The 17,375-nt window shown below is 36.1% G+C and overlaps 1 protein-coding gene and 1 long non-coding RNA gene across 3 annotated transcripts in view; both read right to left on the bottom strand.

Annotated features, from left to right (window-relative positions):
* Nucleotides 1-270: 270 nt before the first annotated feature.
* LOC140743377 (UNC93-like protein) overlaps nucleotides 271-17,375 on the bottom strand; it is a 140,520-nt gene continuing 123,415 nt past the window's right edge. For both annotated transcript variants that reach the window (XM_073074570.1, XM_073074571.1), the window contains 2 exons: nucleotides 8,849-9,045; nucleotides 271-1,657 (listed from right to left, as the gene is read on the bottom strand). In XM_073074570.1, the coding sequence (XP_072930671.1) occupies nucleotides 1,532-1,657; nucleotides 8,849-9,045 (323 nt within the window). In that variant the 3' untranslated portion in view covers nucleotides 271-1,531. The remainder of the gene's footprint in view (nucleotides 1,658-8,848; nucleotides 9,046-17,375) is intronic.
* Nucleotides 10,589-16,715, bottom strand: LOC140743376 (uncharacterized). Its single transcript, XR_012102458.1, has 2 exons — nucleotides 16,342-16,715; nucleotides 10,589-15,998 (listed from the first exon to the last, which is right to left on the bottom strand). It is a non-coding gene; the product is annotated as an uncharacterized LOC140743376 (long non-coding RNA).

Here is a 17,375-nt window from a genome sequence, read left to right as displayed (position 1 = left end):
GATTTAATGTTATCTGCATAAAATGTGAAGATCATAATAAATTATAACATATAACATTTCCTGAAATTCGGTTGTTGGAGTCACATGACAATAAAACGCAGCTAAACACCGAAGACAAAGCGAGTAATTATAATTGAAATATATCAAACACAGCTGTTTTTATTCATTCATAAAGATCAACAATAAATGACGCTGTGCGCTTCATTAGACGGTTTGATCATCTTTTTTAATTCTGATAATACTGTACAATTTTTATATTTCTATACAAGCACTTTTATTCAGTACTTTTCTTCAGTGAACGTTTTGTAGTTTATAGTCGCTTCATAAAATATTAATGTTCAAGAAAACTGTGTCGAACTTCTAGTTTCCTCTGAAGCCTGAGGAGTATCATTCGTATAATTGTTGTTACTTGAACCTCTGTCTTACGAGAGCTCGTACTCATTGTTTCGATTGTAAAGCAAATTAGAAGTTTGACGCAAGCTAAGTTTAAAATATTGGAAAATATTAAAATGCCGGTCGGTTTCTTTCATGCCTTAAGCTTACCGTCAGCTTTGTGTCAATTACTGAAATATTCGAATTAAATAGCAGAACATATTATAACACAAAAAAGGAAAGTCTACTTATACACCTTATGTGCATATAACATAAGGTAAAAAGTGTACGCAAACGTTTCTATAGCATTAAGTAGGTATGTGCTTGAAGATCAATTAACATGCGAATAATTGAGTGTGATGTCCGTTGATGGAAATCTATTGAAGTTTGTACTTGTTTGAACTCCTTTCTATTTGTATAACGCTTAATTAGTGGACATGTTACCATTCATGTGCATAAAATTGTCATCTGCATTTTGTCCAATGCTCCCCGTTAAAAATAATCTTTAAAAAAATATATTCTGTCTAATATTTAAATATTTATAATTGTATATTCGAATGCATACTTAAAATAATAATTACTTATAAAATAAATAATATAATGCAAATAAAAACATAAATATTATAATAAATTATATTTTCTCTATATCATTATTTCTGTATTGCATGTTGCTATTGTGTTAATTTTGAGCGCAAAAAGTGTCTAATAATGTATGATCTTCATTACCCACAACATTATCCCAACTGTTAAACCGCGCAGAAAACTGTTATCATTTTAAAATGTAATTAAAAATATGTTTAAAGCTATTTATCTGCAAATTACTTCTTTACGCACATCAACCGTAACAGATACATAAATAGATCTAATTAAATTCGAGAATATATTACGATTACAGATCGTGGTTTGTACCTAACAAATGGATGTATGGCAAAGTAAAAGATATTATATATGTCTAGATTCTATGTCTTGGGCAATCGACACACCATTAGAGGTTGTGTTACGCTCAAATCAGTGAGCGTTTGTGTAAATCTGTGTAAATTACAGTTCGACTGTAAATTACATTTCGACTGTAAATTACAGTTCGACTGTAAATTACAGCTGAATTGCCCTGGGTCCACCTAGACATATACATATCGGGCGCGGGCGGCTCAGAGTCGCTCTACAAGTGCGTTATGATGATTTCGTCATCGATCTCATCCTTTTCGTCGTCCTCTTCTTCGGGCTGCTGCTTCGCTGCCTCTGCTTCAGCGATCGGGTTCTCTGCCAGCTTCTTCAAACGGCGGACCTAGAAACAAAATTTAATATGAACAAATGGACTAGCAGCTTAAGCTTATGTTATCAGCACACAATTGTTCGACGTCCACATTTGTCCAACTGAAGTCCTGGGAGATCACAAGGGTTCTGACCCTCCTCCCCCAAGCCGTCGAGTCCGACTCGCTATTGGTAAAATTTTTTTTCGTGGGGAAACTGGAGGTATAGTAACGCGTCGCCTTGGCAAATTGTATGACTACACCTGCTCGCAACAACTTCAGAGCGGATTAGCAGTTTGGCGCGAACTATACCCCCCAATAACCGGGGGTAGCGGAGAGGATATGCCGGACTTTACAATAAATATTATAATTTGAAGGTGGTAGAACCCTTTGTGGTTCGACTCCGGCGGCACCACCGCCACACCTATTTCTACCTAATAACAGCAGTGTTAGGCGCGGTAATTATGCAGTTTGGCTACTTTTCCGAAAATCAATGCAATATATTTTTTTTAAGCATGGGTGGCTTCAATTTGTCACCATTGATGATATTCCGTCGGGGGAGGCTAACATTGCATAATTACCTTTTTTTCACCCTTTTTAGTGATGGTATACTAAAGTTACTAATATAATATAAAATTGTATAAACTTGATCATTTATAAAGGTCTGGATTGAATCCACCCGCTCGCAGGGCGCTCCCGCGCCCTGCTCGCTTAGTTTTATATTGTCTTATATGTTCCAACCTAACCTAACCATGAATTGTCTAGGTTAGGAATAGGAAATGTTAGCCTCCCCCGACGGAATATCATCAATAGTGACTAATTGAAGCCACTCATGCTAAAAAAAAAATTATTGCATTGATTTTCGGAAACGTAACCAAACTGCATAATTACCTTAGGCGCTGCTGTGTTCCGGTTTGAAGGGTGTAGTAAGGGAGACAGACTTTTCCGAGGCGTTCCAGCTTAGTCCTCAGAGGTAGCGGCGCATCTGTGGCCGACCTCAGGTAGAAGTATCTAATCCTATCTGAGGTTGATTACAGATGTCCATGGGCGGCAGTAGCCACTTACCATCAGGTGGACTGCATGCTCGTCTGCTACCCTTATATTATATAAAAAAAAAAAAATACAAAAACATACATTTAAAACGTGTTATAAAATACTGCTTATTTTAATCAAATTTCCCGCCAAATCTTATGCTGCGATCGCGCCCGTATTTGCCTGTATATTTATAGTGAAAAACAGGATAGCACACGGACCTAAATATTGAGGCTAAGTTACGACTACACTTTCGCGGCTTTATACATTTTTGTTACAATATTTACTTCTCATAGTCTTATGAAAATGTAATAGAATTACGATAACTGTCTGCTAATGAAAATGCATTTGTTATATTTTGAAGTACTTACATAGTAAGGCTATTTAAAAAATACATTCTTTTAGCTATCAGGGATGCCCACGTATCTGATCCATTCCGATATCTCAAATTGATATTTAAAATTAGCTACAATGACGAATAACTGTATTGTAATATATCAAAATAATACTGGCATAGATAAATGTCTTTGTTTAGTAATAACAAGAAAAAGGAAAAATAAATGTCGTCTCTGTTCGCTACTCAAATTGTTTTATTAGGTTATGGGCCCAGTCCCATATTTCGCGATAAAAACCCGTAAATTCGTTATAAAACCGATTAATATTAACTCTCAGTAATTTCCTCGAGTGTGAACTGTGTTTGCCAGATAGATTTGTTCAGATCAAAAACTGTAAAGTTCAAACTTAGTGTTCTACGGTTACGTGTTTTTTGAACAATGGCCGGCAGCTACATTGTCAACGTACCGAAGCTCAAAGGTCGTGAAAATTACGACGAATGGGCGTTCGCCGCAGAAAACTTTCTCGTCTTGGAAGGAGTGGATATTAAGAAAAGTGCAACTGCCGAAGCTACAGGAACAGCAACTATTCCCGATTCTGATGCTCTTAAGGCTAAAGCTAAATTAATAATGACCATAGATTCGTCTCTTTATGTCCATATTAGAAACGAAAAAACTGTCCAGGACGTGTGGAATCGTTTAAAATCTCTATTTGACGATTCAGGATTTCAAAGAAAGATCAGTTTACTAAGGCATTTAATTTCAATACGATTAGAAGATTGTGAATCTATGACATTATACGTGACTCAGATTGTAGATACGGCTCAAAAATTACGAGGAACGGGTTTTAATATTACTGATGAATGGGTTGGATGTTTACTATTAGCGGGATTGACAGAAAAATTTGCCCCGATGATAATGGCCATAGAACATTCGGGAATGGCGGTTAGTACAGATGTGATTAAATCAAAATTGCTTGACATGAGTGCTGCGGTTGGCAACAATGGAGGAGAAGGCGCGTTTTTATCGAAAGGTTGGCAGCAGCGTAAGAGAAAAGATGGCGCAGCAGTTGCAGAAAACTCGAAAACGTCAAATTCAAAACAACCTGTCAAAACAATTCGGTGTTACAAATGTAAACAAATCGGACATTATAAAAACCAGTGCAGTTTGAACAAAAACAAAGATAATAAAAACAGCACAGTGTTTAGTGGATTTTTCTTCAACTCGACGTACAAAAAGACAGATTGGTACGTCGACTCCGGCGCCAGTACTCATATGATTTCAAGCAAAGACCGTCTGTCAGATATTTCGTACAATCCAACCATGAAACAAATTGTAGTAGCTAATGAAACAACAGTACCAGTATTATGCTCAGGAAATACAAAGTTGACAACTATTGTAGATGGTTCAGAATATGATATTACTGTGAAAAGAGTTTTGTGCATTCCTAACCTCACAACTAATCTTCTGTCAGTGAGTGAGTTGATTCGGAACGGAAACAAAGTTATTTTTGAAGAAAGTGTTTGCAATATATACAACCACAAAAATATACTTGTCGGAAAAGCACATCTAGTGAATGGAGTGTACAAATTGGCCATAAAACAGGATAGTTTCTTGGCAGGCTCAGCAATGCAAGTGAACAGTATGTTGTGGCATAGAAGGTTGGGCCATATAAACAGTAAGGATCTGAACAGTATGAAGAATGGCGCTGTAGAAGGAGTTTCATTCCCCGGTAAGGCTGAAATTGACAAGTCCCAGTGTATCACGTGTTGTGAAGGGAAGCTAGCGAGACTACCTTTCTCGCATACAGGTTCCAGAAGTGACGGTGTGCTAGAGGTAGTTCATGCGGATGTTTGCGGTCCCATGGAGACAGTCTCGATTGGTAAGTCAAGATATTTTCTCCTATTTATTGACGATTACAGCAGAATGGCATTCGTATATTTTATGAAATCTAAGAATGAGGTGATGATGTACTTTAAAGATTTCAAAGCTATGGTTGAGAACCAGAAAGGTAAGAGCATAAAAGTACTAAGAACAGACAACGGTGGAGAATTTTGTTCTTCTGAAATGGAAAGTTTTTTGAAGAAAGCAGGTATATTGCATCAAAAAACTAATCCATATACGCCTGAGCAGAATGGCATGTGCGAAAGACTAAATAGAACAGTGGTGGAAAGAGCTCGTTGTCTTCTATTTGATGCTAATATGGATAAGCATTTTTGGGCTGAAGCAGTCAATACTGCAATATATTTACGAAATAGAACATTAGCATCAGGTTTACAGAAAACTCCGTATGAACTCTGGACTGGCAAGAAGCCAAACCTTAGCCACATCCGCGTATTTGGAAGCACAGCAATGGCTCATGTCCCTAAAATAAAAAGGACTAAATGGGACAAGAAGGCAGAGAAATATATTCTTCTCGGATATGCAGAAAATATAAAGGGATATAGGTTATACAATCCTCTAACTAAAAGCATAACCACCAGCAGAAATGTGATTATCATGGAGACCAAAAGCAACTCAGACATGATACCAGCTGTGGTAGAAGAAAAAGATAAAGAAATTGCAAGGGAAGAGGAACGATCTGAGGAGTCGGAGGTTGATCTGACAGATAAGACATATGTACCGGAGGATGAGGAAACAAGGACTTCGTCTGAAAGTAGCTCAGAAATATATGACAGTGCTTCTGATGAAGGCTTAAAGAATCTTGAACCTGTTAGCGCACCTATCCATCACAAGCGTATAAGGAAAGAACCAGAGAGATTTGGGTACAGTAAAGCATGTGTGACTGTAGACAGTAATAATGAGGATAGTCTTACCTATGAAGAGGTCATGAATGGCACAGAGCAGGCACAGTGGGTTGAAGCAATGGAGCAGGAGTTACAATCGTTTCGTGACACTGAAGCTTGGGAGCTAGTGGAGAAACCTAGTAATGCTAGAGTGGTTCAGTGCAAATGGGTGTATAAAAAAAACTAAATAGTGATGACACAGTGAGATATAGGGCCAGATTGGTAGCGAAAGGCTTTACCCAAAAAGAGGGAATAGACTATAAAGAAACCTTTGCCCCGGTTCTAAAGTATTCCACTTTAAAATTGTTATTTGCAATAAGTGTTAATCTAGATTTAAATATTACCCATTTAGATGTCACAACCGCATTCCTCAACGGTGATCTTGATGAAACTGTGTACATGCAGTTACCTCAGAATTTCAAACATGAACAGAATGTAAACAAAGTTTTAAAGTTGAAAAAGGCCATTTATGGATTAAAGCAGTCTGCTAGGGCTTGGTATAAAAAGGTTGATTTTTGTTTACAAGAATTTGGGTATAAAAATTCTGTTTATGAACCTTGTTTATTTATAAAATCCTATGAAAAAGTTAAAACTTTTGTAGCCTTGTTTGTTGATGACTTTTTCATATTTTCTAATTGTAACAAAGAAGTTGATAACTTGAAAAGTCAGTTAAGTACCAGATTTAAGTTGAAAGACTTAGGACAATTAAGGCAATGTTTAGGTATGAATATTAAGATTGATAAAGGCAAAATTTGTGTAGATCAGGAACAGTTTATAGAAAGATTATTGTGTAAATTTAACTTAGAAAATTGTAACACAATAGATACTCCTATGGAAGTTAATTTAAAACTTATTAAAGCAGACAATGTAAACAGTAAATATCCTTATCAACAGCTGATAGGAAGTCTCATGTACCTTTCAGTAATGTCAAGACCAGATATTGCCTATTGCATAAGTTATTTGAGTCAGTTTAATAATTGTAATAGTGAAACACACTGGAAGCACGCCAAAAGAGTCTTAAAATATTTAAATTCTACAAAATCTTATGGTTTAATGTATTATAAAAATGATTCAGATATAATTGGATATGTTGATGCTGATTGGGCCTCTGACACTATGGACAGAAAGTCATTTACTGGATTTTGTTTTTTATATTCTGGATGTGTTGTTTCTCACGAATGTAGAAAGCAACAGACTGTGGCCCTGTCGAGTACAGAGGCCGAGTATATGGCTGTCTGTGAGGCCAGTAAAGAAGCTATATTTCTAAGAAATTTATTATATGAACTTATTAATAGGAAAAATGTACCAATTTTATTGTATAATGATAACCAAAGCGCTCAGAAACTTACAGAAAATAGTATGTATCACCGGAGAAGTAAACATATCGATGTTAGGTTTCATTTTATTAGAGAGGCTGTAGATAAGAAATTCGTTAAAATTGCATACTTAAATACTACAGAAATGCCAGCTGATTTATTTACAAAAAGTTTATGTAAAGTAAAACATTACAAGTTCTTACATAAAATAGGTATTGTAAAAGTTAAATAGTATACTGTAGGAACAGTATTAATTAGTTGTGTTTTGTTTTTGGATTATTTTAATAAGTGGTGGTATTGTAATATATCAAAATAATACTGGCATAGATAAATGTCTTTGTTTAGTAATAACAAGAAAAAGGAAAAATAAATGTCGTCTCTGTTCGCTACTCAAATTGTTTTATTAAACTGAACATAATAAATATCAGATAACACTCTTATCTTCAGACTTGGTATCTTGGGTTATATGGATGCCATAGGCTCACAAAAAGTACATAAATAGCCAGATAAAAAAAATGTATTTATATTCATCATATTGTTATAGATAGGTGTCTGTCTACGTTTTGTATCTATTATAAAATAAATAGTACGAAATTGCTATTTTTATATAATACTAGCTGACCCGGCAAATGTCGTGTTACCATATAAATAAAAAAATGTTAAGGGTGAACAACCTTTATCCCCTAAGTGATATATGAAAAATAGATAGTAGCCGATTCTCAGACCTACTGAATATGCATATAAAATTTGGTGAAAATCGGTATAGCCGTTTTGGAGGAGTACGGTAACTAACATTGTGACACGAAAATTTTATATATAAGATTTTACATAGTACGGATGCTACACTTGAGGACGAAGTTAATGCCTAACGCTTCGGTTAAGAATGTCTCCCTTAGGACACTCTGGAAACCTGCAGAAGAATTCTGCAGCGCTAAACACTGTGGTGTGGTGCCAACGGAGTCGGAAAACAAACCGATTTGTGCTTAATGTCCGTACTAGAGCAGGCTAGTTATTTTTTTTAAACAGAATAATATTTATCACAAAAAAGATGGCAAAATATGGTACTTTACGAAAAAACATAGTAAGTATAGTCCGCGCCAAACTGCTAGTCCGTTCTGAAGTTGTTGCGAGCAGGTGTAGTCATACAATTTGCTATGCAACGCGATTCATTTCTATATTCAGAGTGGACTAGCAGTTTTACGCGGACTATACCTACACATCTTTCGCGAACTTAATTTAATAAAGATTACATACATTTTTCTGATGTTACATTTTTGTCGCCGACATAATATCGATATCGGGAAAGGGCCACGAGTTACCTATAGCTCTGTTAAAAAGTGAATGGTTTAAATGGCGTAGCATGTGTTCGAAATTTGTGGGCGAAAAAGTCTTCTTTTTAAACGTTTTATAAAACATTACAAAATTTGTGTATTGTTAAATGTAGATGTTATTTGTATATTTTATATGTGTAAATAAAGTATGTACGGTCAGTTCCAGAAGTAGTAAATATTAGAAATGTTATGGATAAAATATTTTGTATCTGAATATGGATCGATTAAATAATTATATTGGTTCCAGATTCGGTCTTTTAGTAGAAATCCGTATCCCAAGGGAAAAACGGAACCCTAATACTAAGCCTCCGCTGTCCGTCTCTCCGTTTGTCAAAGGGTTCTATCTCCGGAACTGTTAAAGATAGACTCTTGAATTTATTACAGACGCATGACAAGTTGGTAAATCTACTCGCTATATCTCCAGCTTACCTTTCTCATGTGCAGTAGTTCCACAATGAGGTAGCCGCAGAAACCGATGATCAACACCACCATCATGACGTAAAGCTTCATCCTGGCGCACAGGTGGGTGGAGTAGGCGTACACCACCACGAACCCAGCGCTCTCCCACAGCTTGAAGTTGGAGAAGGCGGCTTCCTTGTTACGCCTGAACAGAACTCCGTAAAGACCTGGAATAAATGTGGTTATTATGTTTAGAATAAAATAGTGTTACACCGAGATGTCCTCTCAAAGATTGGGCTGTTAGCATTCAAATGGATCGTAGAGCAGATGGCGACGAAGGATTGTCAATTTAAATTCGCTCAAGAATATAATGTGTGATTTTCACATGACTATTTTATAAATTAAATTGTAAGAAAGTTGGACACGAAGTTTCCCTGTGTTACAATAGTTTTAGTAAAATAGGACCATTATCCACAACGAAGCGAATTGTTGAAGCGGACAGAAAAACATTTAGGTAATTTTATATTCTACTAACTTAAACTCTGATTTTGACATTTTCGAAAATGAAATCGTCAAAAACTTGGAATTGCATTGCAATTTCTTACGTTTTGGGTCAACTTTTTCTGATTTGATTTTGTCATGAATATTTAAGAATTCCGCCAGTTTTGGCTAACAATTACAATATTGTATATTTGGGCAACTATTACAATTACATTACAATACAATTGCTTTAAAATAATTTATGTTAACAACTACCTAACACAATTAATTTATTTAAATCGAGTTAATCTTGTGACTCGATTTCGATTTCAAATAATAAGGTTTATGACTAAAATTATCAAGGTATCACTATTTTTAGACATATATAAACATAGTACATATACTACATGTTCATATGTACATATACTGTACATAGTTCATTTCCGTTTATAAAGAACGCAGTATCACGATCAACAGTTTTTATATCAATACATGAGGTACATTCAGTTTTGTTAATATTGAACGCTAATAAAAACATTAAATAAAATTCTAGTTTATGAACTAAAAACCACGTTAAAATCGGACAAGGAAAATCGTTAATCCTCATTTCTGACGATGATGACTTTCTAAATTATTTAAATCGTGTCAATCATCGGTTCTTGATAATTGTTCAAAATTTTAAATTAAGTACATTTTTAATTCCGTTACATGCATACATACAGGTCAATCCTGCCTTACGCCGTCGACGGAAACGTAAGTGTTTAAACGTTTTCCACGAACGCTTACGTTCAATTTAATTTTATGGTTCCAATTCAATTTGTGGTCATATTTTCAAATAGCAATTTTCAGTTATTGCAAATGAGGAAAAATAATAATTTATTCCTAATTGAGTAGGTTGGTGCAATATGGGCACTTATAGTAGTTATTTTCAAACCATAATGCATTTGCTGTAGACTACAATAGTTTAACTTGTTCCCTGTGACGTAGAATGAAATTCCTAACCTTCATAATTGATAAACGTCTTATCTAAATATTACAATGTTAAATGGTTACCCATTAGGATCTTGCATCGCAATCAATGAAAAACCCGACAACTTAACAATTTCACTCCCACAATATAGAGGGGTCCATTGACATTTCATATGCTGAAATGTATGGGCTGCAGGGCGTGCCAAAAAATAACACATACATAGTACATACAACATACATAAGCGATCGAAATTTACCTTAAAAGCGGTATATTCTGTGACTATGGCAACTGTACGGGGCCAGGTATAATTAATAAAAAGGTTTAGTTCGACAATTCACGTTTATTACACGGCAGACATATTTGACAAGTAAGAAAAAAATAAGATGGCCTCCCGTCGTTGAAGTCACTATTTGACATTATGGTTGGCGCGAAATTTAAATTTCCAACATACTCCCCCGCGTTGAAAGCATCGCTTTCAATCTGAGATATTTGTTTCTGGATCATGTATCAGAGGGACAATTTTGCTGAATGACCGGCGAACGATGCCATTAGACGTCTTAATGTCAGCTACACGGCAGATTCCGTCCGAACCAGGATGCACTGCAACTATTCGGCCCAGCTTCCATTTCAATGGCGGAGTATTATCTTCCTTCACTAGGACCATAGTATTAATTTTCAGAGACTGCTTACACGATCGCCATTTTGCTCTCTGTTGGAGTTCAGAGATGTACTCCTTATTCCACCGTGTCCAGAAATGTTGGCGTAACTGCTGTATACGTTGGAAGCGCGTCAATCTGTTGGCAGAGATATCTCCAGCATAATTTTCCTCAGGAATAGCAGTGAGAGGCCGGCCGATGAGAAAATGACCGGGTGTGAGAGGTGTCAAGTCTTCTGGATCCGACGACAGCGGAGTGAGTGGCCGAGAGTTTAGTATAGCTTCTATCTGCACTAGTGTTGTAGTAAGCTCCTCGAACGTTAGATTACAATTTCCCAGCACTCTATTTAAATGAAATTTTATCGACTTAACACCTGCCTCCCAAAGACCGCCAAAATGTGGGCTATATGCAGGTATGAAATGAAAATCTACGTTATCTGAGGCTGCACTCTCAGCCAGAGAGTCACAATTAGACTTTAGAAATTTAGCTAAATCGTTACATGCACCAACAAACGAGGTACCATTATCTGAGAAAATATGGGACGGTTTTCCCCTACGCGATATAAATCGGCGTAACGCTAACAGGTAATTATTACTAGTTAAGTCACTCACTAGTTCCAGATGTACTGCCTTAGTTGTGAAACAAACGAAAATAGCAATATATGATTTAAATAATCTACAACCGCGGCCAGTGCGGGTCGCGCAAGACACAGGTCCCGCGTAGTCAACACCTACACTATCAAATGGGTATCCACCGGACGCGAGCCGTTGCCGTGGCAAATCCCCCATCAATGGAGCAATCACTTTACCCTTTAATCGATTGCAACGTACACACTGACGAAAACATTTCTTTGCTAAGTTGCGACCACCTATCGGCCAATAAGTTTCACGAATTGTAGCTAGCAATAGTTGAGGACCGGCATGCATTAATTTTTTATGCTCACATTCGAATAATAATTTAGTAACATGATGTGTGGACTGTAACATAATAGGATGCTTTTTCTCAAATGAAAAATTAGAATTATTTAACCGACCTCCGACACGAATTAATTTGTCAGTATCTAAAAATACATTAAATTTAGTTAATGCGCTTTTACGAGGTAATTGTTGATGTTTAATTAATAAATTGTATTCCGGAAATGATTGCATTTGTGAAATTTTTACTATCAGTTTTAACGCTTCATTTAATTCATCAGTACTCAAAAAACTTGTTTTATTACCTGGTTCCTTTTTTAATTTCCGTACAAATCGTAACACATAAGCTACTGTTCGTTGAAGTCTAGCTAGATTTGAAAAGCGACTGAAATCTATAAGTTCACAAGGGAGCTTTGATGTAACGTGTAATGAAATGGTATTACGCGTTTCAGGTAATTTATCAACTACAGTTGGACAAGTTGGCCAGTAGGACTCATCAGATTTTAAGAAATCTGGTCCATGCCACCACAGATGACAAGACTGAAGAGCATTAGCGTTAACACCACGAGAAATCAAATCCGCTGGATTTTTATCCGTTGGAACATGTCTCCAAATACAGTTCATGGTTTTATCTAATATTTCAGCGATTCGATTACGCACAAATGGCTGTAATTTAGACGGCAACATTTTTAGCCAACCCAAAACTATGGTTGAGTCAGTCCAGAAGGTTACACGTGCGATTTTGACTCGCAGCGCAGTAACAGCCTTCTCGTATAGACGAGCACCGACTAAGGCACCGCAAAGTTCGAGACGAGGAACTGTCGTAGGTTTGATTGGAGCAACTCGGCTTTTACCTATTAATAAATTAATTGAAATCTGACCTTTAGCGTCAAAACTTCGGACATAAATACACGATCCATATGCTTGCTCCGAAGCATCTGTGAATATATGTAATTCTAGCTGAGTAGGTAAGTCACAGACAACATGTCGTGGAACGCGAAGGCTGCTTAGACTCGGAAGACTATCTACCACTTCATTCCACATCGGACTTATTTCAGATGGAAGTTCATCGTCCCAAGCCAGCCTGTGAAGCCACAATTTTTGTAAAATTATTTTCATACGGATAATACAAGGTGAAAGAAGTCCTAAGGGGTCGAATATTTGGGCAATTACCGACAAAATATCTCGCTTTGTATTTCCTTTGGCAATAGTTGGACTGATGGGAAAATTAAACTGGTCCGATAGTGGATGCCATCCCAAGCCTAGTGTCTTACTCGGCTCAGTGTCCCCTATATTAACCTCTAGCGATGGCTCATTAGAGTCAGACAACAACTGAAGGTTATTAGACCTCCACTTCCTTAGAGGCATGCAGGCTGAAGCGAGCTCTGCAGTTACCTGCTCACGTATATATAAAAGTTCACTGATTTCCTCACCTCCTGTGATTAAATCATCGACATAAAAGTCGTGAATAATGATATCTGCTATTTTGGGATCTTTACAGTCTAAACCGATCTGTTTAATGCACCGCGTAGCAAGAAAGGGAGCACTAGCAGTCCCATAAGTAACACGATTTAATTCATAAATTTTAATGGGATCAGACTGATCTCCACGCCACATTATCTGCTGCAATGGTCTATCATCAGAATGGACGACTATTTGCCGGTACATTTTTTCAACATCAGCTACCAATACATACCGATGTTGCCGAAATCTTATAAGTATCGACAGAAGGTCATCCTGCACTGTGGCTCCTATCATCTGAATATTATTGAATGATACACCTGACGTAGTAGGACTGCTTGCATTAAATACAACTCTTAATTTAGTAGTCGTACTACACTCACGTAATATTCCGTGATGGGGTATAAAGTAATTGGGCCCCGCAGTACAAGGCTTACATTTTGTCATGTGACCTAATGCTTCGTATTCGGACATGAAATCTTTATACATTTTACCAAACGAATTATCTTTTTTAAGTCTGCGCTCTAACGATATTAAACAATGTTTAGCTCGCTGATGTGAATCCCCCAACACGTCGGGTGTTTGTTTTAATGGGACCCTAACGCAGAAACGTCCATCTGCGAGGCGAGTGGTGTTTTTTATAAAATGTTCTTCGCATAATTTTTCTTCAGGGAAGTACTGACACGACTGAGGGCTGACTTCTTCAAGCTGCCAAAAACGCATTAATTGGTTTTGAATGTCATCATCAGGATGATGTGAAGATTCCTTATCAATTTTACAAAATTTACATTTAATATTATGTGGCAACGACAATTTACAGTAACCACTAATTGGACCGGAAACTATCCAACCAAGTCTAGTCTCATAAAGTATTGGCTTTCCGTCACCTAATTTTATATTTTGCAAACCTAAAATGTCCCAAAACATATCAGCGCCGATGATTAAATCAACGGCGGCGGGCGAATAAAAATAAGGGTCTGCTAAGCAAATGTCAGATGGGATCTGTAAACTAGTGATATCTATCTGACACTCAGGCACATTATTAGTAATAGATGGAAGAATGAAGCAATTTAAACATGCTGAATAACTTTCATTTAGCGAACTGATTGATAATCGACACATCTGACTAATGTGTGAAGCTACATTATTTATACCTATCACAGATCTATCGGTGCTGGTTGTTGGGAGATTTAATTTTTTGTGTAATCTTTCGGTCATAAGACATGAAGTGCTGCCACTGTCTAATATTGCACGAGCAATGACTTCGCAATTGTTCTTATCATGCAGTTTCACTAATGCAGTGGATAATAAAACATCACTATGTCCGAATTTTTCATCTGTAGTAGTGACACTTCCCATCAGAGTAATATTACTGGACTGTGGAGCTTTTCCAACTGGTTGGACTACTGCATCCCTACTAGCAGTGACATTAGGTATAGATGTGGTATGAACATCCCGTTTCACACTAAACTCGTTAACATGTATTAATGTGTGATGTTTGCGCTTACATATTTTACAACCGGGTTTTTTACATGAATTTGCATAATGTCCACTACGGAAGCAGTTAAAACAAATTTTATATGTAGGAATTAACTTATATCGCTCTTCACTACTTAATGCTATAAATGTAGGACAATTATTTAAATAATGTTCATCATTGCAGTTAGGACATGGTTTCATGAACGGTGCAGATGAATTATTTTTATTATTATTAAAACCATGCTGTACAGACAACATTGTCTTAATTTTAGTTGTACTTTTGTTACCAGAATTGTTTTGTGACAGTTCTATTGTTTCAATTAAATCTGCCCTATTATGCATAAATTCAAGAAAGGAATCCAGGTTAATTGGTTTATCTTTGGGTAAATTACCTTTAATTTGTTCCCACTCACGGTATGTTTTGACATCTAACTTGTGCGTAATGACATAAATTAGAAGTGTGTCCCAATGTTTAACCGGTTCTCCCAATGATTCTAAAGCCCTTAAATTTTTATTTAATGAATCAATTACCCGCTTTAAATTACTAGATGATTCTTTTGTGACTGGTTCAATATTAAATAAAGCTGAGACATGATTCTGTATCAATAAACGTTTGTTATCAAACCGATCACACAAAAGATTCCAAGCTATGGAATAGTTTTTTGCGGAAAAATCAAATGATTGAATTACCACGGCAGCGGAACCCATCAGAGACGCCCTCAAGTAATGAAACTTGTTAATTTCATCAATATCATCATTATTGTGAATTAAGCTTGAGAATGTATCGCGAAATTCTAACCAACTTTCATATGAACCTCCAAACTTTGGCAACTGAATAGTGGGCAACTTAACCAACCTTTGATTAGTGCGTGAATTAGATGCATTTTCTAACTTTTGACCCTCTCTGTAGCTTTCTAAAAATTCCTGTGCCTCTGCAAGTAATTTATAATATTGTTTCTCAAATTCGTTTCGTTCAGTTAATTGTAACTCGATATTTTCAGAGTGACATTCCAATTTTAATTGTACCTCGTCAAATTGATCATATAAAGATTCGATCTTACCAATACGTAATTGTAACTCCCTGGCCTCAGAAGGATTAATCGCAGACACGTTTAATGCCGTCAGATACGTCGCGAACGCAGTTACTCGACCTTTGATACTGCCACGTTTTTTAATTAACTCTTTTTCCTCGGTCATTTTGGGAGCCTGGCACAGTCGACCTGAAATTTACACAGATAGCCTATGTTTACTTAGGTACTTAGGACTATTACATAAAGGCCTCAGAAACTATTGATGTTGTTACAACAATATTATTTGAAATTGACAATATGTATTTAACATGTTAGAACTTTTACAATTTTTACACTTATTTACTTTGCTTATGTACACTTGTCTTATTTTAGAAATAGTCTTGACTCTAAACTGACTGAATTACAATCTTATTAAGGCAAACAGTAACGAATTAACGAAATTTACAATTTCTTTTTGTGAAGGTATTTTATGTAGGTAACTTTTACAATACACTTATATTCGTTATTATACCAATAATATAATGTTACTGACCTTATTTATCGTCGAATTATATGTAATTATACCTGATTAAGAGTGTTGGGTGCTAAATAACTACAAGTTTTCACAATTTCACCGTTGAAGTTTGAACTCTCGACCACTCCGACGACTCGCAATCCCGTTGCAATATAATTTGCGGTCCACGGCTTCAATATCCACAATCTTCACAATCAATTTTAAGCTGGTATTTTATATCCGGCGTAGATCCAGGGCCATGTACGGGGCCAGGTATAATTAATAAAAAGGTTTAGTTCGACAATTCACGTTTATTACACGGCAGACATATTTGACAAGTAAGAAAAAAATAAGATGGCCTCCCGTCGTTGAAGTCACTATTTGACATTATGGTTGGCGCGAAATTTAAATTTCCAACAGCAACAAAACCAGACTTGATTAGGTACGATTTTGTTTTTATTTAGTGCCAGTGACGATTCAGATGATATCACTGCTATAATATTAGATCAAACGGTCGAGAAACGCTACAGAATATAATTACTTAGTTGTAGAGCAAGAAAAACGATAAAAACGTGCTTTTGTGAACCGCACGTGACTTTTGTGCTGGTGAAAATGATTCGAGTTATTGCCGATAATAATACTTAAGTGGTACGTATCGTGATTGAGTCTGATATCTACTAAAATACCATAGATATATTTCAAAACTTTATGTCGAATTACTTTGTAACAGTTAACATATCTAATTATTTAGGCGCCATCGCGTCAGTATTATTATTATTTATTATTTATTTATTCACAACTTACATTGTATAGTATAGTATACAACTTATAGTATCTATTAGAAAACAAGTACGAGTATCAATTTAACTGACACCTACTTATTCTGCTACAAACGTGTTTTGGTTAATGACATCGGGATTGAATAGAGAAGTAATGACCATACAAATTTTTATTGTTGTACTAAGCGGTTTGTTGATGTTAATTTAATGTAATCTAGTTATGAGTTACATTTTTAAAGCCGATCAGAAATCAAGTCGAAAGTTGAGGTAAGATTTTAGAAGAGCATTATTAAC

This window comes from Epargyreus clarus, unplaced genomic scaffold (assembly GCF_041222505.1).
Source record: "Epargyreus clarus isolate Ecla_fem2 unplaced genomic scaffold, WU_Ecla_fem_2.2 ptg000007l, whole genome shotgun sequence".
Taxonomy (NCBI): domain Eukaryota; kingdom Metazoa; phylum Arthropoda; class Insecta; order Lepidoptera; family Hesperiidae; genus Epargyreus; species Epargyreus clarus.
Note: the sequence above shows the minus strand (reverse complement) of the source record. Positions and strands in the feature narration are given on the sequence as shown.